Source organism: Pelodiscus sinensis, chromosome 1 (genome assembly GCF_052426305.1).
Source record: "Pelodiscus sinensis isolate ZL-2025 chromosome 1, ASM5242630v1, whole genome shotgun sequence".
Lineage (NCBI taxonomy): Eukaryota > Metazoa > Chordata > Testudines > Trionychidae > Pelodiscus > Pelodiscus sinensis.
This window is the reverse complement of record NC_143052.1, coordinates 356,950,854-356,974,906: the sequence shown is the minus strand read 5'-3', so window position 1 is coordinate 356,974,906 and position 24,053 is coordinate 356,950,854. Positions and strand designations below refer to the sequence as shown.

Genomic DNA, 24,053 nt, shown 5'->3' with positions numbered 1-24,053 from the left:
CGCTCTAGCTCTTCAGTTGCTTCAGCTCCCCTTTCCCAGAGCTGCCCCCTGGAGCCGCACTCCCTTTCCAGTGTCCCTCTTTTTGGGCACATGCTCATTAAAAAAACAGATCCCGACCTGGGAAAAATGGTGGCGTGACACATGACCAGAGTGGGCTAAGGAACTTACAGATTCATTGACCCGGATTCAGTCTCTGACTGGGAAGGAGAGCCATCCTATGGTCGATAAGCTGGAGCTTTGTAATGTAGACCTGTGTTTTTAAAGAACTAGAAGAAGATAGGGACTGTAATTGTCTATTGTTAACATACAGCTTGCTAGGGGTGTAAAGAAATCATTTATCCTCGGACTGTTTTCTGTTCATTCAGAAAGCAAAAGGGAACATTGTTAGATGAGTCTTGGGTGTAACCATATCATTTTCAGTGTGTCTTTTTAAAGTTTATACTGCCCAGGAACTGTCTAAAGGTCTTTTGAGAGCTGACCTTTTAATTTCGGATGTAGATTATGTACGTCGAAATTGCTAATGAAGGGAGGGTTTAAATATCCCGTAATTGATTACGTAAAAAAGGCGACCACTTTCTTTCAAAATGGTGGTTTTTCACAAAAAAATCCGGCATTCTAGATGCGGATCTTTTGAAAAATAAAGCCTTTTTAGAAAGATCCTGTAAACCTCAGTTTTCTTTATTTTTCAAAAGATCCGCATCTAGACTGCCAGGGTATTTTTTTTTTTAAAACTCCATTTTGAAAAAAAGCTTTAGCCATGTTTTTGCTAATGAAGCACGGGATATTTAAATCCCCACTTCATTAGCAATTTTGACGTGTCTAATCTACATCTCTCTGTCGACAGAGAGGTTTTGTCTAGAGACAGCCCAAGTCTGGAAGAAATCCCAGATTATTGGAAAAGGGCAAATTTAGTGCCCATCTATGAAAATAGAAATGAGAACAACTCAGGAAGCTTCAGACCAGTCAACTTAACTTCTGTCAGGAAAGAGAATGGGGCGAATAATTAAGGAATTCCTCTGCAAACTTCTGGAAGATAATAAAATGATAGGTAACAACCAGCATAACTTTGTAACGAACAAATCATGTCAAACTACTCCGATCGTTTTCTTTGATAGGACAAGTCTTGTTAATGAGGGGGAAGCGGTAGATGTGGTATACATAGACTTTAGTAAAGCATTTGAGATGGTCCTCATGACCTTATCAATAAACTGGGGAAATAAAGCTATGTTATGGTGGATGCACAACCAGCCAGATAATCATTCTCAGAGAGTAGTTATTAATGGTTCACAGTCATGCTACAAGGGCCTAACAAATGGTGTTGTACAGGATTCAATTTTGGGACCAGTTCTGTTCAGTATTTTCATCAGTGATTTAGATATTAGCATAGTACACCCATTAAGTTAGCAAAAGTTACCAAGCTGGGAGGGGTTGCAAGTGCTTTGGAGGATAGGGTCATAATTCAAATTGATCTGGACAAACTAGAAAAATGGTCTGAGGTAAACAGGATGAAGTTTAATAAAGACAAGTGCAAAGTGCTCCACTTAGGAAGGAACAATCCGTTTCACACATGCAGAATGGGAAGTGACTGTCTAGGAAGGAGTCCTGCAGAAAGGGATCGAGGGGTCATAGTGGATGATAAGTTAAACATGAATCAACAGTGCGACACTGTTGCAAAAAAAGCACACATGATTCTGGGATGCATTAACAGGAGTGTTGTGAGCAAGACACGAGAAGTCATCTTCTACTTTACTCTGCACCTATTAAGTCTCTGTTGGACTAGTGTGTCCAGTTCCAGGCACCGCATTTCAAGAAAGATGTGGAGAAATTGGAGAGGGTCCAGAGAAGTGCAACAAGAACGATGAAAGGTCAAGAGAACATGACCTATGAGGGAATTAGGATTGTTTAGTTTAGAAAATAGAAGATTGAGGGGGGACATGAGAGCAGTTTTCAGGTATCTAAAAGGGTGTCATAAGGAGGAGGGTGACAACTTGTTCATTTTGGCCTCTGGGGATAGAACAAGGAGCAATGGGCTTAAACTGCAGCAAGGGAGGTTTTGGTTGGACATTAGGAAAAAGTTCCTAACTGTCAGGGTGGTCAAACACTGGAATAAATTGCCCAGGGAGGTTGTGGAATCCCCATCTGTGGAGATATTTAAGAGTAGCTTAGATAAATGTCTATCTGGGATGGTCTAGACAGTGCTGGGTCCTGCGATGAGGGCAGGGGACTGGATTCGATGACCTCTTGAGGTCCCTTCCAGTCCTAGTATTCTATGATTCTAATCCAACTTCCGAGGCGTCGGTCTGTAGTACGAACTCTCTCTCAAAATCTGGGGCTCTGAGCACTGGGTCACTTCACAGGGCTGATTTTAAGTCATTGAATGCATCCTCTGCTGTTGGGGTCCATTTCACCCCATCTGGGCCCCGGGCTCTTGTTAAGTCTGTCAGGGGACACGCCCTGGAAGCAAAGTGGGGAATAAACCTCCGGGAATACCCCACTAGTCCCAAGAATGGTCTGGTCCCGGGAAGAGATGGAGGGCTGGGTGGCAGCGGGTGGCTGGCTTGTGCCTTGCCAGATGCAGGGACCGCAGGCAGGGTGCTGGCAGGCTTGCAACTGGAACGGGCACCATAGCCAGACCGTGCTCCTTTAAGGGCTCCGGGGCCGGGAGGGGGGCAGACGAGTTTCCCTGGTTGTGCCCAGAGTGGCCACCAGGGCAAGCTGGGGAGGGCTAGCCTCCCTCTAGTTCGAATTTAGTGGTTACACAGTCCTTAATTCGAACTACTTAATTCGAACTAGGCGTTAGTCCTCGTAGAATGAGGTTTACCTAGTTCAAATTAAGCGCTCTGCTAGTTCGAATTAAGTTCCAATTAGCGGTTTGTATGTGTAGCGCCCATCATAGTTAATTCGAACTAACGGTTGTTAGTTCGTATTAACTTTGTAGTGCAGACATACCATTAGAGTTCTTTGAAGGGGTTAACAAACATGCAGATAAGGGGGATCCAGTAGATATAGTATACTTGGATTTTCAGAAAGCCTTTGACAAGGTCCCTCACCAAAGGCTCTTGTGTAAATTACATGGCCATGGGATAATCGTTTCTTGGATTGAGAGCTGGTTAAAAGACAAGAAACAAAGGGGCGGAATAAATGGTAAATTTTCAGATTGGAGAGGGGTAACTAGTGGTGTGCCCCAAGGGTCAGTGCTGGGACCAATCCTTTTCAACTTATTCATATAGGATCTGGAGAAAGGGGTAATCAGTGAGGTAGTAAAGTTTGCAGATGATACCAAACTGTTTAGGATAGTCAAGACAGAAGCAGACTGTGAGGGACTCCAAGAAGATCTCACCAAACTGAGTGATTGGGCAACAAAATGGCAAATGAAATTTAATGTGGATAAGTGTAAAGTAATGCACATCGGGAAAAATAACCCCAACTATAGGTGGCTAATTTGGCTACGACAAATGGGGGCTAATTTGGCTACGACAAATCAGGAAAGAGATCTTGGAGTTATCATGGACAGTTCTCTGAAAACTTCCACGCAGTGTGCAGCGGCGGTCAAAAAGACAAATAGGATGCTAGGAATTATTAGGAACGGGATAGAAAATAAGACCCAGAATATCTTACTGCCCCGTAAAAAACTATGGTAGCCCACATCTTGAATACTGTGTACAGATGTGGTCTCCTCACCTCAAAAAAGATATTTTGGCCTTGGAAAGGGTTCAGAAAAGGGCAACTAAAATGATTAGGGGTTTGGAACGGGTCCCATATGAGGAGAAGTTAAAGCGACTGGGACTTTTCAGTTTAAAAAAGAGGAGACTGAGGGGGGATATGATAGAGGTCTATAAAATCATGAGTGGTGTGGAGAGGCCTGATAAAGAACTTATTTATTAGTTCCCTAAATAGAAGAACTAGAGGACACCAAATGAAATTAATGGGGAGCAAGTTTAAAACTAATAAAAGAAAGTTCTTCTTCACACAGCGAGTAGTCAACCTGTGGAACTCCTTGCCAGAGGAGGCTGTGAAGGCTAGGACTATAATAGAGTTTAAAGAGAAGCTAGATAATTTCATGGAGGTTAGGGTCATAAAAGGCTATTAGCCAGGGGATAAAATGGTGTCCTTGGCCTCTGTTTGTCAGAAGCTGGAGAGAGATGGCAGGAGACAAATCACTTGATCGCTGTCTTCGGTCCACCCTCTCTGGGGCACCTGGTGTTGGCCACTGTCGGCAGACAGGCTACTGGGCTAGAAGGACCTTTGGTCTGACCCAGTACGGCTGTTCTTATGTTCTTATGTTCTCACGCCAAGAAAGTCTCTCTCACCTGTGCAGATCTTGGGGGCGTGGGACGGACAGATCCTGTCAGGCCCAGGGGGCAGGCAGTCACACGGTTGTGAAGCAATGTGAAGAGCCCAACCTCCCAGCGCTGGAGACCCACCTGACAGCTGCGAGTGGGCCCCCCACACTTAACAACACTCAGGGCTTCCTTCTGTGCGTGGAGACCTGTGCGCCAAGCACCAAGAACCTCAGACTGGTTTCAGCTCAGCTCCGGCGCACTCCTCAGTTGCGCCAGCTCATCCTTCCTAGAACTGCACCCTGAAACCGCACTCCCTTTCCAGTGTCCCTCTTTTGGGGCATATGTTCATTAAAGCCAACAGGTTCCGGCCCGGAAAATGGTTGTTTGACACATGACCACAGCGGTCTAAGCTACTCACCCACATTCAGTCTTTAGCCATGGTTAGAAAAGATAGGGTGGAGCTTTGACATGCAGACCTGTGTTTGTAAAGAACTAGCAGAAAAGAGGGTCTGTCATTGTCTGTTGTTTACATACAGCTTGCCAGAGGTTAACGGTGTAAACAAATGATTTCTTCTAGGACTGTTTTCTGTTCATTCAGAGATCAAAACGGACCATTTTTAGATTAGTCTTGATGTAACCATGTCATTTTCAGTGTGCCTTTTGTAAAGTTTATGCTGCCCAGGAATTGTGTAAAGGGCTTTTGGAACCTGACCTTTCAATTTCAGGCCTATCTAAGTCTGGAAGAGATCCCAGATAAATGGAAAAGGGCAAATCTCTTGCCCATCTATGAAAAAGAAATGAGAACAACTCGGGAAGCTACAGTCCATTTAGATTAGCTTCTGTCAGGAAAGATAATGGGGCAAATAATTAAGAAATTCCTCTGCAAACATTTGGAAGATTATAAAGTGATAGGTAACAGCCAGCATGAATTTGTAACGAACAAATCATGTCAAACCACTCTGATAGTTTTCTTTGATAGGACAAGTCTTGTTTATGCGGGGGAAGCAGTCGATGTGGTATACATAGACTTTAGTAAAGCATTTGATATGGTCCACATGACCTTATTAATAATCTGGGGAAATAAAACTACGATATGGTGAGTACATAACTGGCAAGATAATCATTCTCAGAGAGTAGTTATTAATGGTTCACAGTCATGCTAGTAGGGCCTAACAAATGGTGTTGTGGACGATTCAGTTTTAGGACTCGTTCTGTTCACTATTTTCATCAATGATTTAGATAGTGGAATAGTACACCCATGAAGTTAGCAGAAGTTACCAAGCTGAGAGCGGTTGCAAGTGCTTTGGAGGACAGGCTCATCATTCAATATAATCTGGAGAAACTGGACAAAAGGTCTGAGGTAAACATTTTGAAATTCAATTAGGACAAGTGCAAAGTGCTCCACTTAGGATGGAACAATCCACTTCACACGTACAGATTGAGAAGTGACTGTCTAGGAAGGAATCCTGCAGAAAGAGATCGAGGGGTCATAGTAGTTGACAAGTTAAACATGAATCAACCCTGCTGCAAAAAAAGCAAATGTGGTTCTGGGATGGATTAACAGGAGTGCTATGAGCAAGACAGGAGAAATCATTCTTCTGCTTCACTCTGCACCAGTTAGGGCTCAGTTGAAGGACTGTGTCCAGTTCTGGGAACCACATTTCAAGGAAGCTGTGGTGAACTTGGAGAATGTCCAGAGAACAGCATGACAATGATTAAAGTACGAGAAAACATGGAAGAATTGTGTTGATTTGATTTGGAAAAGAGAAGAATTAGAGAGGACAACATTCAAGTAACTAAAAGGGTGTGATAACAAGGAGGGAGAAAATGGTTCTCCTTGACCTTTTTTGATAGGACAAGAAGTAACGGGCTTATACTGCAGAAAGGGAAGTTTGGGTTGGACATTCAGAAAAAAACCCCTTCCTACCTGAAAGGGTGGTTAAACACTGGAATAAATTGCTGTGGAATTGTAGAATCTCCATCACTGGAGATATTTAAGAGCAGGTTGGACAGGCACCTGTCAGGGATGATCTAGATGGTCCTTGTTCCTGCTCTGATGGCAGGGGACTGGACTTGATGACCTCTCGAGGTCCCTTCCAGAGCTATGTTTCTACGATTCATCATGGTTAGTTTTTTCACCAATAATTCCCGCTTTTCTCTCTCTCGCTTTCATTCTTTCTTGATTTTTAAAAAATCTGACTTTATATAGCAAGAATTGTGCGTAAGCATGTATTTGGTGAAGACATGAAATACTAATTGACCCACGAGATGGTGTGTCTGATTTTTAGGCCTTAGTATAACTTTGACGAACAAGATTTTCAGCAATCACCTCTGCAGAAGAGGTCCCCAGATTCATACAAACACAGTCTTACTCCTGCAGGACCGGAACATAAGCAGGGCCTTACTGAGTTCGACTAAATGTCCCTCTAGATCGGTATCTTGACATCCCACAGTGGCCAGTGCAAAGTGCTTCAGAAGGAATGAGCAGAACAAACATTCAGCCAGTGAGTCATCCCCATCTCCCGTTCACAACCTCTTGCAAACGGAGTACGGTGTCCCATCCTTGCCCATCCTTGCGAATCGCTATTGACAGACCCTTCCATGAACTTAGCTATTCCCTTTTGTAGCCCTTTGAGAGTACTGGCTTACAGAGCATACTCTGGGAAAGACTTCCACAGGTTGGCCTTAACTTGTGTGAATAATTTATTTCATTAATTTATCCCTACCCCACATGATATCAGAACACATTTTGATTTATTTTCTCCACTCATCATGATTTCATTTACCACCCTCGTGACCCCTTTCGACATCCCTTTTCCAAGATGAGAAGTCTCCATCTGATTAATCTCTGATTTTATGCAAGTTGAATCATGTGAATTATTCCTTTGGTTTTGTTTTACACCATTTGTTGATTTATTCTGTAAGGCGATCTCTAGTTTGTGTCTTATGAGAAGGAGTAAGTGACGCTTCCTCATTTACTTTTTCAAAACCCATTATCATTTCCTAGATCTCTCTCATACTCCCATTGGTCTTCCCTATCCTAAGCTAAAACATCCCAGGTTTAATAATATCTCTTTTTAAGCCATCTGTTCCTAATAGTTTTCGTTTCTCTTTTCTGTCACTTGTCATCCCGGTCTGGTGCAATATGTGAGCATAACAAAGATTTCTGAAGAGATAATTTAGTCTAGACAAGAGAAGAGTGAGGGGGGATTTGATAGCAGCCTTCAACTTCCTGAAAGGAGGTTCCAAAGAAGATGCAGCGAGGCTGTTCTCAGTTGTGACAGATGGCAGAACAAGGAGAAATAGTCTCAAGTTGGAGTGGTGAAGCTCTAGGTTGGATATTAGGATAAACTATTTCCCTAGGAGGGTGGGGATGCACTAGGGTTGATTTCCTGGAGAAGTGGTGGAATCTTCATCCCTAGAGTTTTTTTTAAAAATCTTGGCTTGACAAAGCCCTGGCTGGGTTAATTTAGTTGAGATTTGTCCTGCCTTGGATAGGACGCTGCACTTGATGTCCTCCTGAGGTCTCTTCAAGCTCTAAGATTCTATGACTCTATAGAAGGAGAGAGTAAAAAGTCTGTGTCCTTTCAGACTGAAAAAGAGATGACTTGGTGGATATAAAAAGGGCGAGGTTGTGGAAATAGAAAACCATTCACTCAGCTCCTGGAATGTCTTCCTACCACCATATTATTGGAGCCACCTGTCCTTGGTATTCACTTAGCTCCCGGCAAATCTTCCCTCCAGCAAATTAGTGAAGCCACCTGTCTTGGTGTGTCAGACTATGGACCAATGCATGGAGATCTGGTAGCCCACTCTCAAAAAATATGCATTGTAGAATTGGAAATGTTAGTGAAAAGAATTAGGGGTATGGAACAGCACCTACAGGAGGGGAGATTAAAAGATTGTGTCATTTCCACTTGGAAAATAGATGACTGGGAAGATAAGAGATGGTCTATGAAGTCATGAAGATTGTGTAAAAATGGGTCAAGGAAAGACTATTTATTCCTTCCTGTAACACAACTGGGGGTCACCCAATCAATAGGCAGAGGATTTCAAACAGCATGACGTATTTCTTCACAGTCAGCCTGTGGAAATGCTTTGCCAAAGGGTGAGGTACAAATTCAAGCAATACGAAAGGAGGCAACTCTATGACGTGTACCTAGACTGATCCCCCAGTTTCTCACGCTGACCCTGTAATGTCACATCATGAAAGGACTCAGAATTTGTCTGATTGTCCAGCAACCGATTCAGGAAAGAGGGCTCAGCGTCATGTCACCAGTCAGGTCAGTACGGAGGTGAGTCGGAGAGTCTGAGTGCTGGGAGTGAACATTAGGCCCTTTTCTGAGTCAATATCCACAGCAGCCTGTCCCGGATTTGCTTTGTCCTCACCCCATAGATGATCGGGTGTAGCAGGGGGGGCACCAGGAGTTTCACATTGATCATGACACTGAGCACAGGCAGGGGCACATCAGAACCAATCCTCTGCATGAGGGAAACAAAGAGATCTGGTATGCACAAGGCTGAGAAGGCGCAGAGATGAGTCCCACAGGTCCCAAAAGCCTTGAGCCGAGCGTCCTTTGTGGGCATTCGGAAGATGGCCCTGAGGATCTGGGTGTAGGACACAGCAATGAAAAACCCATCCACACTGGGCACAAGGAATACCATAGAGACGCTGTAGTAACTACTGGGGCGGATGTCGGCACAGGCCAGGGACACCACAGAAAAGTGCTTGCAGTACGAGTGGGGGATGATGTTGCTACTGCAGTATGGCAACCGACTCCCCATGATGGGAATGGGCAGTATGATCATGAAGCCGCGCAGCACCACGGCCACGCAGATCTTGGCTACAACGGAATTTGTCAGGATGGTGGAATGTCTCAGGGGATCACAGATGGCCACGTAGCGATCAAACGCCATGGCCACGAAGATCCCCGACTGTATGACTAAAAAGCAGTGACTAAGGTACAGCTGGGTGAAACAAGCACCAAAAGTGATCTCTGTAGAATTGAACCAGAAGATGCTCAGTGTTTTGGGCACAAGGGACGTGGATAGGAACATGTCGGTGAGAAGCAGAAGGCAGAGGAAATAGTACATTGGCTCATGGAGGCTCGGCTCTGTCTTCACGATGTACAGAATGGTGATGCTCCCCAAGATAGCTGCAATGTACATGACACAGAAGGGGATGGAGATCCAGCCATGGGCCCCCTCCAGGCCAGGGATGCCCAGCAGGATGAAGATGGAGGGGTTGGTGAAGTCGGTTGTGTTAGAATCTGCCATGGAGTCCCGGAGCTGGCTGCCAACGCGGAAGCAGAATGGAGTCTCCTTCAAGTACCTTATATTCCCCTCACTTTCGGTATGTGCCCAGTGTCGCAGGTGATGGTCGGAATGCAAATACCTGGATGGAGACACAATGTGAATATGAGACACACCAAGCACTATGGGAGAACGTCCTTATTGAGGAAGCAGGCTGGTCGCTCTTCACCCACTGAAAATAACATTTTTATTATTCAAAAAAGCAATTAGTATCAGCTAAACCTACTAAGGCCCAGACCATATTTTCTGAAGCTCAGTAATTCCAGGTCCCTCACAAGCACCAGTAGATAACAAGGGTTTGCCTCATGCTTCTCATTCCTTGTTCCTCAATGCAATAAACCCAAACTGCAGAGCCCGTGATGCGGAGAGTCCCCCATTAACTTACATGCTCATCGGAGAATGGAAAATAATCAAAACAACTTTAATAAGACAAGTGCCAAGGGAACATTCCAGGTAGAGCCCATTTGTTAAAGAAGGGCTGACATCATTGACAACACGCTCCATGGTCCCACCTGCTCTGTCAGCGCAGTGGACAAAACCAAAGGACAGTTTGGATGCTTAGAGAACGGGATGGAGAATAAGACACTCGGGGCATACAGGGGTTTGGCCATCTAGTCTCTCTGTAGGGGTGTAGCAGACAGAAACGGTGTCGGAGACGGGCTCTTAGAGTCGGGGTGGTTGCCAAAGTGGAACAGCCTGAAAACACTGGGACTCTTGAGTTGAAAGAAGATCTAATGGACACGTACACGAGAGAGGAGACGACAATAATGGAACTTCCACCGTTCAAATGGACAAAGAGAGAAATGCCCCTCCCCCGCATGCACTGGGATTTCTTCACAGGAACTTCTGAGATGCATAAAATTCATGATTCCTCAGTGAAGCAAGTGAATAACTTTGGCTTAAAATGCAGGTCAGTGGGAAAAGGAAGGCAGCGAATGGTAGAGGGTGTGGAGCAGAAAAGCAACACATAACAGATGAAGGGGAAATATTGATCGCAAGCAATAGAAATAGGATGTTATCATAAGAGACGTTAAAGAGAATAGGGAAAAATCCTTGGCAGAGCCATGTATCACACTAAGCAGTTTAGGAAATATATTAAGAAGAAAACAAATCCTAGGAGAAGTTTAGGATGATCCTCAGCCAGAGAAAGAAAAGTTGTAAATGTTGCTGAAAACCTAGATGAGATCAGTTCATAGCTTTGTGTTGGGATGGGAAGGAAGCAGTATGAGACACAGCTAGGACATGAGGTGATGAAATATTTTCCTGCCCATCAGCATCCGAAGGGGCTATTAAACCACATCTGCAGGAGAACCCAGAGTTCTGAACAGGAGTCACGAATGGACAAATCAATCCCACAGCCCACTTGGAAAAAGTAGACAGGAAACCTACACAACAGCCCTCGCTGGCTGACAGATCGGCCAATGGGGATGTTTCCAATGGGGATCTCCAGGGCTCACCTCGAACCCTGAGGAACGTTGATATTTTCCTGAATGACCTGGAAGGTGAGTAGCCACTGGGATACACAGCCAATGGGGGATGCTTCAGCTCCCCATCTCCGCAGACCCAGACAGGATGCATCTACCTGAGACCTCGACTAGACATGAGAGGCACAGCGGCTCGGCTGTAGCCCTGAAGGGTCAATACAACTGACACTGACTGCAGGGCTCCCTTCACCGTGGGTCACCCGCCTCCCCCAGAGATGGCGGCTAAGCGAGTGAAAGGATACTTCCATTATCCTCATGCTGCCTGTCCAGGGGGTACCTGCTGCACCTCTTGGGAGTGGGAGGAGGATTTTTAGCTGATGGCCAGAAAAAGAAAACACAGTTTGGGGTTCCATGAACCCCAGCCGGCCATACAGGTCACAGCTGGGACAGGACGACTCAGGGTTGCACTGGGTAGGCCTCGGCTAAAGTGCTGTGTCCAGTCACAGAGCTGGTTACAGGGGTACCTGGCTAAAATCACTGGTGTGTGTTCTGCTGGGGGTCTGACAGAATGATCTAATGGCTCCTTTTCCCCTTCAATCCTATGAGTCGATCAATAAAGAAATAGAATCCGGCTTTTATATTCCCTGTGTCTCACCAGTTCCTCAATTCTTGCTCCGAGGGTGGTTTTGCTTCAGTGGGGCCTGAGGAAAGCCTGGGTCATTGACTCTGAATTGGCCTTGTATTGTGCCTCTCTTAATATCTTTTATCCTGAGAGATCCCCTGTGGCGCTGAAACGGAGCCTCCTCAGGGTTAGAGGCAACCAGCCAGCCTGAAGGCCCAGCCAAAAGGGACATTTTGGCCTGTGGTACTAGAAAAATCTCACCTATGGGGGAGGGTGCCTGGGATTTTTAGTGGCTCTGCAGAACAAAAAGCATCACAGACTGACTCTCTATCCTGTCACGCCCATGTTGCACTGGGGTTGTGGAGCAGGGGAGCTCCTCAGCTCGAGACAGTACCTGTGAGTGCTGAGAGGGACATGTCCTCCCTCGGAATCCTCCCAGGCAGCCGTGTCCCGCAGCTCTCTGAGCCCAGTGTCGGCACCAGCGTCCCATGCCAAGAGCCGACACAAGGTTGTGCCCTGGTTATATCACAGCTGTGGGCAGTCCCAGTGGGGCTGGCTCTGACTCCAGGGGAGACGTGGCCTCTGAATGCAAAAAAAGCAGGAAACCAGCCTGTTTATGAGCTGGCTATTTTTCCAGCTTTAGCAGTAAACAGTAATTAAGGGGCCTTCCCAAAGGGAGATGGGATCCATTGGGCTTTGGGCTGAGCCAGAGGTTAATTTGCTGTTCTGTGTTTTTGTGAATATTTATATTTTGTGATTAATTAGGAAGACAACTGAGGACACTACCGAGCTCTTCCCAGGGCCTGACATTCTGTAAAGGGCCGGGAGGGACAGAACTAAGACAGGTCTGGAGACAGGTCACTGAGGGGAAACTTGAAAACTTTCTGCAGGCACATGGGGCTGGCCGTGCGACATCCAAGACCGGGAACTATCATCTCCCTTTCAGGGAAGAGTCTTCAAAAGCCCTGGTAAAGGAAGGTCACTAGGAACACACTGTCAATATAGAGATAGGTAAACTGAGGCACTGGGGAACTTGAGTTGCCCAAGGTCATAGAGAGGGTGAACAGGAGGCTGAGACACAGAACCCAGGAGTCCGGATGTCCCTGACATAACATTGGTCCCTCCCTCACGCTTAGAGAATCTCTCTCACCTGTGCGGATCTTGGGGGCATGGGACGGAAAGAACCTGTCAGTCCCAGGGAGAACACAGTCTCGCTGTTTTGAAGCAATGTGAGGAGCCCAAGCTCCTGTTTCTGGAAAACCACCTGGCAGCTGTGTCTGGGTCTCCCACACTGAACAACACTCAGAGCCTCCCTCTGTGAGTGGAGACCTACGTGCCAAGCACCAAGAAGCTCCGACTAGTTTCAGCTCAGCTCCGGCGCACTCCTCAGTCGCTCTAGCTCTTCAGTTGCTTCAGCTCCCCTTTCCCAGAGCTGCCCCCTGGAGCCGCACTCCCTTTCCAGTGTCCCTCTTTTTGGGCACATGCTCATTAAAAAAACAGATCCCGACCTGGGAAAAATGGTGGCGTGACACATGACCAGAGTGGGCTAAGGAACTTACAGATTCATTGACCCGGATTCAGTCTCTGACTGGGAAGGAGAGCCATCCTATGGTCGATAAGCTGGAGCTTTGTAATGTAGACCTGTGTTTTTAAAGAACTAGAAGAAGATAGGGACTGTAATTGTCTATTGTTAACATACAGCTTGCTAGGGGTGTAAAGAAATCATTTATCCTCGGACTGTTTTCTGTTCATTCAGAAAGCAAAAGGGAACATTGTTAGATGAGTCTTGGGTGTAACCATATCATTTTCAGTGTGTCTTTTTAAAGTTTATACTGCCCAGGAACTGTCTAAAGGTCTTTTGAGAGCTGACCTTTTAATTTCGGATGTAGATTATGTACGTCGAAATTGCTAATGAAGGGAGGGTTTAAATATCCCGTAATTGATTACGTAAAAAAGGCGACCACTTTCTTTCAAAATGGTGGTTTTTCACAAAAAAATCCGGCATTCTAGATGCGGATCTTTTGAAAAATAAAGCCTTTTTAGAAAGATCCTGTAAACCTCAGTTTTCTTTATTTTTCAAAAGATCCGCATCTAGACTGCCAGGGTATTTTTTTTTTTAAAACTCCATTTTGAAAAAAAGCTTTAGCCATGTTTTTGCTAATGAAGCACGGGATATTTAAATCCCCACTTCATTAGCAATTTTGACGTGTCTAATCTACATCTCTCTGTCGACAGAGAGGTTTTGTCTAGAGACAGCCCAAGTCTGGAAGAAATCCCAGATTATTGGAAAAGGGCAAATTTAGTGCCCATCTATGAAAATAGAAATGAGAACAACTCAGGAAGCTTCAGACCAGTCAACTTAACTTCTGTCAGGAAAGAGAATGGGGCGAATAATTAAGGAATTCCTCTGCAAACTTCTGGAAGATAATAAAATGATAGGTAACAACCAGCATAACTTTGTAACGAACAAATCATGTCAAACTACTCCGATCGTTTTCTTTGATAGGACAAGTCTTGTTAATGAGGGGGAAGCGGTAGATGTGGTATACATAGACTTTAGTAAAGCATTTGAGATGGTCCTCATGACCTTATCAATAAACTGGGGAAATAAAGCTATGTTATGGTGGATGCACAACCAGCCAGATAATCATTCTCAGAGAGTAGTTATTAATGGTTCACAGTCATGCTACAAGGGCCTAACAAATGGTGTTGTACAGGATTCAATTTTGGGACCAGTTCTGTTCAGTATTTTCATCAGTGATTTAGATATTAGCATAGTACACCCATTAAGTTAGCAAAAGTTACCAAGCTGGGAGGGGTTGCAAGTGCTTTGGAGGATAGGGTCATAATTCAAATTGATCTGGACAAACTAGAAAAATGGTCTGAGGTAAACAGGATGAAGTTTAATAAAGACAAGTGCAAAGTGCTCCACTTAGGAAGGAACAATCCGTTTCACACATGCAGAATGGGAAGTGACTGTCTAGGAAGGAGTCCTGCAGAAAGGGATCGAGGGGTCATAGTGGATGATAAGTTAAACATGAATCAACAGTGCGACACTGTTGCAAAAAAAGCACACATGATTCTGGGATGCATTAACAGGAGTGTTGTGAGCAAGACACGAGAAGTCATCTTCTACTTTACTCTGCACCTATTAAGTCTCTGTTGGACTAGTGTGTCCAGTTCCAGGCACCGCATTTCAAGAAAGATGTGGAGAAATTGGAGAGGGTCCAGAGAAGTGCAACAAGAACGATGAAAGGTCAAGAGAACATGACCTATGAGGGAATTAGGATTGTTTAGTTTAGAAAATAGAAGATTGAGGGGGGACATGAGAGCAGTTTTCAGGTATCTAAAAGGGTGTCATAAGGAGGAGGGTGACAACTTGTTCATTTTGGCCTCTGGGGATAGAACAAGGAGCAATGGGCTTAAACTGCAGCAAGGGAGGTTTTGGTTGGACATTAGGAAAAAGTTCCTAACTGTCAGGGTGGTCAAACACTGGAATAAATTGCCCAGGGAGGTTGTGGAATCCCCATCTGTGGAGATATTTAAGAGTAGCTTAGATAAATGTCTATCTGGGATGGTCTAGACAGTGCTGGGTCCTGCGATGAGGGCAGGGGACTGGATTCGATGACCTCTTGAGGTCCCTTCCAGTCCTAGTATTCTATGATTCTAATCCAACTTCCGAGGCGTCGGTCTGTAGTACGAACTCTCTCTCAAAATCTGGGGCTCTGAGCACTGGGTCACTTCACAGGGCTGATTTTAAGTCATTGAATGCATCCTCTGCTGTTGGGGTCCATTTCACCCCATCTGGGCCCCGGGCTCTTGTTAAGTCTGTCAGGGGACACGCCCTGGAAGCAAAGTGGGGAATAAACCTCCGGGAATACCCCACTAGTCCCAAGAATGGTCTGGTCCCGGGAAGAGATGGAGGGCTGGGTGGCAGCGGGTGGCTGGCTTGTGCCTTGCCAGATGCAGGGACCGCAGGCAGGGTGCTGGCAGGCTTGCAACTGGAACGGGCACCATAGCCAGACCGTGCTCCTTTAAGGGCTCCGGGGCCGGGAGGGGGGCAGACGAGTTTCCCTGGTTGTGCCCAGAGTGGCCACCAGGGCAAGCTGGGGAGGGCTAGCCTCCCTCTAGTTCGAATTTAGTGGTTACACAGTCCTTAATTCGAACTACTTAATTCGAACTAGGCGTTAGTCCTCGTAGAATGAGGTTTACCTAGTTCAAATTAAGCGCTCTGCTAGTTCGAATTAAGTTCCAATTAGCGGTTTGTATGTGTAGCGCCCATCATAGTTAATTCGAACTAACGGTTGTTAGTTCGTATTAACTTTGTAGTGCAGACATACCATTAGAGTTCTTTGAAGGGGTTAACAAACATGCAGATAAGGGGGATCCAGTAGATATAGTATACTTGGATTTTCAGAAAGCCTTTGACAAGGTCCCTCACCAAAGGCTCTTGTGTAAATTACATGGCCATGGGATAATCGTTTCTTGGATTGAGAGCTGGTTAAAAGACAAGAAACAAAGGGGCGGAATAAATGGTAAATTTTCAGATTGGAGAGGGGTAACTAGTGGTGTGCCCCAAGGGTCAGTGCTGGGACCAATCCTTTTCAACTTATTCATATAGGATCTGGAGAAAGGGGTAATCAGTGAGGTAGTAAAGTTTGCAGATGATACCAAACTGTTTAGGATAGTCAAGACAGAAGCAGACTGTGAGGGACTCCAAGAAGATCTCACCAAACTGAGTGATTGGGCAACAAAATGGCAAATGAAATTTAATGTGGATAAGTGTAAAGTAATGCACATCGGGAAAAATAACCCCAACTATAGGTGGCTAATTTGGCTACGACAAATGGGGGCTAATTTGGCTACGACAAATCAGGAAAGAGATCTTGGAGTTATCATGGACAGTTCTCTGAAAACTTCCACGCAGTGTGCAGCGGCGGTCAAAAAGACAAATAGGATGCTAGGAATTATTAGGAACGGGATAGAAAATAAGACCCAGAATATCTTACTGCCCCGTAAAAAACTATGGTAGCCCACATCTTGAATACTGTGTACAGATGTGGTCTCCTCACCTCAAAAAAGATATTTTGGCCTTGGAAAGGGTTCAGAAAAGGGCAACTAAAATGATTAGGGGTTTGGAACGGGTCCCATATGAGGAGAAGTTAAAGCGACTGGGACTTTTCAGTTTAAAAAAGAGGAGACTGAGGGGGGATATGATAGAGGTCTATAAAATCATGAGTGGTGTGGAGAGGCCTGATAAAGAACTTATTTATTAGTTCCCTAAATAGAAGAACTAGAGGACACCAAATGAAATTAATGGGGAGCAAGTTTAAAACTAATAAAAGAAAGTTCTTCTTCACACAGCGAGTAGTCAACCTGTGGAACTCCTTGCCAGAGGAGGCTGTGAAGGCTAGGACTATAATAGAGTTTAAAGAGAAGCTAGATAATTTCATGGAGGTTAGGGTCATAAAAGGCTATTAGCCAGGGGATAAAATGGTGTCCTTGGCCTCTGTTTGTCAGAAGCTGGAGAGAGATGGCAGGAGACAAATCACTTGATCGCTGTCTTCGGTCCACCCTCTCTGGGGCACCTGGTGTTGGCCACTGTCGGCAGACAGGCTACTGGGCTAGAAGGACCTTTGGTCTGACCCAGTACGGCTGTTCTTATGTTCTTATGTTCTCACGCCAAGAAAGTCTCTCTCACCTGTGCAGATCTTGGGGGCGTGGGACGGACAGATCCTGTCAGGCCCAGGGGGCAGGCAGTCACACGGTTGTGAAGCAATGTGAAGAGCCCAACCTCCCAGCGCTGGAGACCCACCTGACAGCTGCGAGTGGGCCCCCCACACTTAACAACACTCAGGGCTTCCTTCTGTGCGTGGAGACCTGTGCGCCAAGCACCAAGAACCTCAGACTGGTTTCAGCTCAGCTCCGGCGCACTCCTCAGTTGCGCCAGCTCATCCTTCCTAGAACTGCACCCTGAAACCGCACTCCCTTTCCAGTGTCCCTCTTTTGGGGCATATGTTCATTAAAGCCAACAGGTTCCGGCCCGGAAAATGGTTGTTTGACACATGACCACAGCGGTCTAAGCTACTCACCCACATTCAGTCTTTAGCCATGGTTAGAAAAGATAGGGTGGAGCTTTGACATGCAGACCTGTGTTTGTAAAGAACTAGCAGAAAAGAGGGTCTGTCATTGTCTGTTGTTTACATACAGCTTGCCAGAGGTTAACGGTGTAAACAAATGATTTCTTCTAGGACTGTTTTCTGTTCATTCAGAGATCAAAACGGACCATTTTTAGATTAGTCTTGATGTAACCATGTCATTTTCAGTGTGCCTTTTGTAAAGTTTATGCTGCCCAGGAATTGTGTAAAGGGCTTTTGGAACCTGACCTTTCAATTTCAGGCCTATCTAAGTCTGGAAGAGATCCCAGATAAATGGAAAAGGGCAAATCTCTTGCCCATCTATGAAAAAGAAATGAGAACAACTCGGGAAGCTACAGTCCATTTAGATTAGCTTCTGTCAGGAAAGATAATGGGGCAAATAATTAAGAAATTCCTCTGCAAACATTTGGAAGATTATAAAGTGATAGGTAACAGCCAGCATGAATTTGTAACGAACAAATCATGTCAAACCACTCTGATAGTTTTCTTTGATAGGACAAGTCTTGTTTATGCGGGGGAAGCAGTCGATGTGGTATACATAGACTTTAGTAAAGCATTTGATATGGTCCACATGACCTTATTAATAATCTGGGGAAATAAAACTACGATATGGTGAGTACATAACTGGCAAGATAATCATTCTCAGAGAGTAGTTATTAATGGTTCACAGTCATGCTAGTAGGGCCTAACAAATGGTGTTGTGGACGATTCAGTTTTAGGACTCGTTCTGTTCACTATTTTCATCAATGATTTAGATAGTGGAATAGTACACCCATGAAGTTAGCAGAAGTTACCAAGCTGAGAGCGGTTGCAAGTGCTTTGGAGGACAGGCTCATCATTCAATATAATCTGGAGAAACTGGACAAAAGGTCTGAGGTAAACATTTTGAAATTCAATTAGGACAAGTGCAAAGTGCTCCACTTAGGATGGAACAATCCACTTCACACGTACAGATTGAGAAGTGACTGTCTAGGAAGGAATCCTGCAGAAAGAGATCGAGGGGTCATAGTAGTTGACAAGTTAAACATGAATCAACCCTGCTGCAAAAAAAGCAAATGTGGTTCTGGGATGGATTAACAGGAGTGCTATGAGCAAGACAGGAGAAATCATTCTTCTGCTTCACTCTGCACCAGTTAGGGCTCAGTTGAAGGACTGTGTCCAGTTCTGGGAACCACATTTCAAGGAAGCTGTGGTGAACTTGGAGAATGTCCAGAGAACAGCATGACAATGATTAAAGTACGAGAAAACATGGAAGAATTGTGTTGATTTGATTTGGAAAAGAGAAGAATTAGAGAGGACAACATTCAAGTAACTAAAAGGGTGTGATAACAAGGAGGGAGAAAATGGTTCTCCTTGACCTTTTTTGATAGGACAAGAAGTAACGGGCTTATACTGCAGAAAGGGAAGTTTGGGTTGGACATTCAGAAAAAAACCCCTTCCTACCTGAAAGGGTGGTTAAACACTGGAATAAATTGCTGTGGAATTGTAGAATCTCCATCACTGGAGATATTTAAGAGCAGGTTGGACAGGCACCTGTCAGGGATGATCTAGATGGTCCTTGTTCCTGCTCTGATGGCAGGGGACTGGACTTGATGACCTCTCGAGGTCCCTTCCAGAGCTATGTTTCTACGATTCATCATGGTTAGTTTTTTCACCAATAATTCCCGCTTTTCTCTCTCTCGCTTTCATTCTTTCTTGATTTTTAAAAAATCTGACTTTATATAGCAAGAATTGTGCGTAAGCATGTATTTGGTGAAGACATGAAATACTAATTGACCCACGAGATGGTGTGTCTGATTTTTAGGCCTTAGTATAACTTTGACGAACAAGATTTTCAGCAATCACCTCTGCAGAAGAGGTCCCCAGATTCATACAAACACAGTCTTACTCCTGCAGGACCGGAACATAAGCAGGGCCTTACTGAGTTCGACTAAATGTCCCTCTAGATCGGTATCTTGACATCCCACAGTGGCCAGTGCAAAGTGCTTCAGAAGGAATGAGCAGAACAAACATTCAGCCAGTGAGTCATCCCCATCTCCCGTTCACAACCTCTTGCAAACGGAGTACGGTGTCCCATCCTTGCCCATCCTTGCGAATCGCTATTGACAGACCCTTCCATGAACTTAGCTATTCCCTTTTGTAGCCCTTTGAGAGTACTGGCTTACAGAGCATACTCTGGGAAAGACTTCCACAGGTTGGCCTTAACTTGTGTGAATAATTTATTTCATTAATTTATCCCTACCCCACATGATATCAGAACACATTTTGATTTATTTTCTCCACTCATCATGATTTCATTTACCACCCTCGTGACCCCTTTCGACATCCCTTTTCCAAGATGAGAAGTCTCCATCTGATTAATCTCTGATTTTATGCAAGTTGAATCATGTGAATTATTCCTTTGGTTTTGTTTTACACCATTTGTTGATTTATTCTGTAAGGCGATCTCTAGTTTGTGTCTTATGAGAAGGAGTAAGTGACGCTTCCTCATTTACTTTTTCAAAACCCATTATCATTTCCTAGATCTCTCTCATACTCCCATTGGTCTTCCCTATCCTAAGCTAAAACATCCCAGGTTTAATAATATCTCTTTTTAAGCCATCTGTTCCTAATAGTTTTCGTTTCTCTTTTCTGTCACTTGTCATCCCGGTCTGGTGCAATATGTGAGCATAACAAAGATTTCTGAAGAGATAATTTAGTCTAGACAAGAGAAGAGTGAGGGGGGATTTGATAGCAGCCTTCAACTTCCTGAAAGGAGGTTCCAAAGAAGATGCAGCGAGGCTGTTCTCAGTTGTGACAGATGGCAGAACAAGGAGAAATAGTCTCAAGTTGGAGTGGTGAAGCTCTAGGTTGGATATTAGGATAAACTATTTCCCTAGGAGGGTGGGGATGCACTAGGGTTGATTTCCTGGAGAAGTGGTGGAATCTTCATCCCTAGAGTTTTTTTTAAAAATCTTGGCTTGACAAAGCCCTGGCTGGGTTAATTTAGTTGAGATTTGTCCTGCCTTGGATAGGACGCTGCACTTGATGTCCTCCTGAGGTCTCTTCAAGCTCTAAGATTCTATGACTCTATAGAAGGAGAGAGTAAAAAGTCTGTGTCCTTTCAGACTGAAAAAGAGATGACTTGGTGGATATAAAAAGGGCGAGGTTGTGGAAATAGAAAACCATTCACTCAGCTCCTGGAATGTCTTCCTACCACCATATTATTGGAGCCACCTGTCCTTGGTATTCACTTAGCTCCCGGCAAATCTTCCCTCCAGCAAATTAGTGAAGCCACCTGTCTTGGTGTGTCAGACTATGGACCAATGCATGGAGATCTGGTAGCCCACTCTCAAAAAATATGCATTGTAGAATTGGAAATGTTAGTGAAAAGAATTAGGGGTATGGAACAGCACCTACAGGAGGGGAGATTAAAAGATTGTGTCATTTCCACTTGGAAAATAGATGACTGGGAAGATAAGAGATGGTCTATGAAGTCATGAAGATTGTGTAAAAATGGGTCAAGGAAAGACTATTTATTCCTTCCTGTAACACAACTGGGGGTCACCCAATCAATAGGCAGAGGATTTCAAACAGCATGACGTATTTCTTCACAGTCAGCCTGTGGAAATGCTTTGCCAAAGGGTGAGGTACAAATTCAAGCAATACGAAAGGAGGCAACTCTATGACGTGTACCTAGACTGATCCCCCAGTTTCTCACGCTGACCCTGTAATGTCACATCATGAAAGGACTCAGAATTTGTCTGATTGTCCAGCAACCGATTCAGGAAAGAGGGCTCAGCGTCATGTCACCAGTCAGGTCAGTACGGAGGTGAGTCGGAGAGTCTGAGTGCTGGGAGTGAACATTAGGCCCTTTTCTGAGTCAATATCCACAGCAGCCTGTCCCGGATTTGCTTTGTCCTCACCCCATAGATGATCGGGTGTAGCAGGGGGGGCACCAGGAGTTTCACATTGATCATGACACTGAGCACAGGCAGGGGCACATCAGAACCAATCCTCTGCATGAGGGAAACAAAGAGATCTGGTATGCACAAGGCTGAGAAGGCGCAGAGATGAGTCCCACAGGTCCCAAAAGCCTTGAGCCGAGCGTCCTTTGTGGGCATTCGGAAGATGGCCCTGAGGATCTGGGTGTAGGACACAGCAATGAAAAACCCATCCACACTGGGCACAAGGAATACCATAGAGACGCTGTAGTAACTACTGGGGCGGATGTCGGCACAGGCCAGGGACACCACAGAAAAGTGCTTGCAGTACGAGTGGGGGATGATGTTGCTACTGCAGTATGGCAACCGACTCCCCATGATGGGAATGGGCAGTATGATCATGAAGCCGCGCAGCACCACGGCCACGCAGATCTTGGCTACAACGGAATTTGTCAGGATGGTGGAATGTCTCAGGGGATCACAGATGGCCACGTAGCGATCAAACGCCATGGCCACGAAGATCCCCGACTGTATGACTAAAAAGCAGTGACTAAGGTACAGCTGGGTGAAACAAGCACCAAAAGTGATCTCTGTAGAATTGAACCAGAAGATGCTCAGTGTTTTGGGCACAAGGGACGTGGATAGGAACATGTCGGTGAGAAGCAGAAGGCAGAGGAAATAGTACATTGGCTCATGGAGGCTCGGCTCTGTCTTCACGATGTACAGAATGGTGATGCTCCCCAAGATAGCTGCAATGTACATGACACAGAAGGGGATGGAGATCCAGCCATGGGCCCCCTCCAGGCCAGGGATGCCCAGCAGGATGAAGATGGAGGGGTTGGTGAAGTCGGTTGTGTTAGAATCTGCCATGGAGTCCCGGAGCTGGCTGCCAACGCGGAAGCAGAATGGAGTCTCCTTCAAGTACCTTATATTCCCCTCACTTTCGGTATGTGCCCAGTGTCGCAGGTGATGGTCGGAATGCAAATACCTGGATGGAGACACAATGTGAATATGAGACACACCAAGCACTATGGGAGAACGTCCTTATTGAGGAAGCAGGCTGGTCGCTCTTCACCCACTGAAAATAACATTTTTATTATTCAAAAAAGCAATTAGTATCAGCTAAACCTACTAAGGCCCAGACCATATTTTCTGAAGCTCAGTAATTCCAGGTCCCTCACAAGCACCAGTAGATAACAAGGGTTTGCCTCATGCTTCTCATTCCTTGTTCCTCAATGCAATAAACCCAAACTGCAGAGCCCGTGATGCGGAGAGTCCCCCATTAACTTACATGCTCATCGGAGAATGGAAAATAATCAAAACAACTTTAATAAGACAAGTGCCAAGGGAACATTCCAGGTAGAGCCCATTTGTTAAAGAAGGGCTGACATCATTGACAACACGCTCCATGGTCCCACCTGCTCTGTCAGCGCAGTGGACAAAACCAAAGGACAGTTTGGATGCTTAGAGAACGGGATGGAGAATAAGACACTCGGGGCATACAGGGGTTTGGCCATCTAGTCTCTCTGTAGGGGTGTAGCAGACAGAAACGGTGTCGGAGACGGGCTCTTAGAGTCGGGGTGGTTGCCAAAGTGGAACAGCCTGAAAACACTGGGACTCTTGAGTTGAAAGAAGATCTAATGGACACGTACACGAGAGAGGAGACGACAATAATGGAACTTCCACCGTTCAAATGGACAAAGAGAGAAATGCCCCTCCCCCGCATGCACTGGGATTTCTTCACAGGAACTTCTGAGATGCATAAAATTCATGATTCCTCAGTGAAGCAAGTGAATAACTTTGGCTTAAAATGCAGGTCAGTGGGAAAAGGAAGGCAGCGAATGGTAGAGGGTGTGGAGCAGAAAAGCAACACATAACAGATGAAGGGGAAATATTGATCGCAAGCAATAGAAATAGGATGTTATCATAAGAGACGTTAAAGAGAATAGGGAAAAATCCTTGGCAGAGCCATGTATCACACTAAGCAGTTTAGGAAATATATTAAGAAGAAAACAAATCCTAGGAGAAGTTTAGGATGATCCTCAGCCAGAGAAAGAAAAGTTGTAAATGTTGCTGAAAACCTAGATGAGATCAGTTCATAGCTTTGTGTTGGGATGGGAAGGAAGCAGTATGAGACACAGCTAGGACATGAGGTGATGAAATATTTTCCTGCCCATCAGCATCCGAAGGGGCTATTAAACCACATCTGCAGGAGAACCCAGAGTTCTGAACAGGAGTCACGAATGGACAAATCAATCCCACAGCCCACTTGGAAAAAGTAGACAGGAAACCTACACAACAGCCCTCGCTGGCTGACAGATCGGCCAATG

At 45.2% G+C, this 24,053-nt stretch overlaps 2 protein-coding genes across 2 annotated transcripts; both read right to left on the bottom strand.

The window, feature by feature from the left end:
* Positions 1–8,612: 8,612 nt before the first annotated feature.
* Positions 8,613–9,452, bottom strand: LOC102453781 (olfactory receptor 52E4-like). Its single transcript, XM_006134508.3, has 2 exons — positions 9,269–9,452; positions 8,613–9,127 (listed from the first exon to the last, which is right to left on the bottom strand). The coding sequence occupies exons 1-2, from the start codon at positions 9,450–9,452 to the stop codon at positions 8,613–8,615; spliced, it is 699 nt and encodes a 232-aa protein (XP_006134570.2).
* Positions 9,453–21,645: 12,193 nt separating this feature from the next.
* LOC149526111 (olfactory receptor 52E4-like) lies at positions 21,646–22,485 on the bottom strand. The gene is made up of 2 exons (XM_089773210.1): positions 22,302–22,485; positions 21,646–22,160 (listed from the first exon to the last, which is right to left on the bottom strand). The coding sequence occupies exons 1-2, from the start codon at positions 22,483–22,485 to the stop codon at positions 21,646–21,648; spliced, it is 699 nt and encodes a 232-aa protein (XP_089629336.1).
* Between the last annotated feature and the right edge of the window lie 1,568 nt (positions 22,486–24,053).

Bases quoted from the DNA above. Each gene is read 5' to 3' on its own strand.
- LOC102453781 (XM_006134508.3), bottom strand. From the start codon at position 9,452: ATGTACATTGCAGCTATCTTGGGGAGCATCACCATTCTGTACATCGTG. The intron at 9,128-9,268 runs GTGCTTGTTTCA...ATTCCGTTGTAG, and splicing joins TTCTACAGAGATCACTTTTG to CCAAGATCTGCGTGGCCGTG.
- LOC149526111 (XM_089773210.1), bottom strand. From the start codon at position 22,485: ATGTACATTGCAGCTATCTTGGGGAGCATCACCATTCTGTACATCGTG. The intron at 22,161-22,301 runs GTGCTTGTTTCA...ATTCCGTTGTAG, and splicing joins TTCTACAGAGATCACTTTTG to CCAAGATCTGCGTGGCCGTG.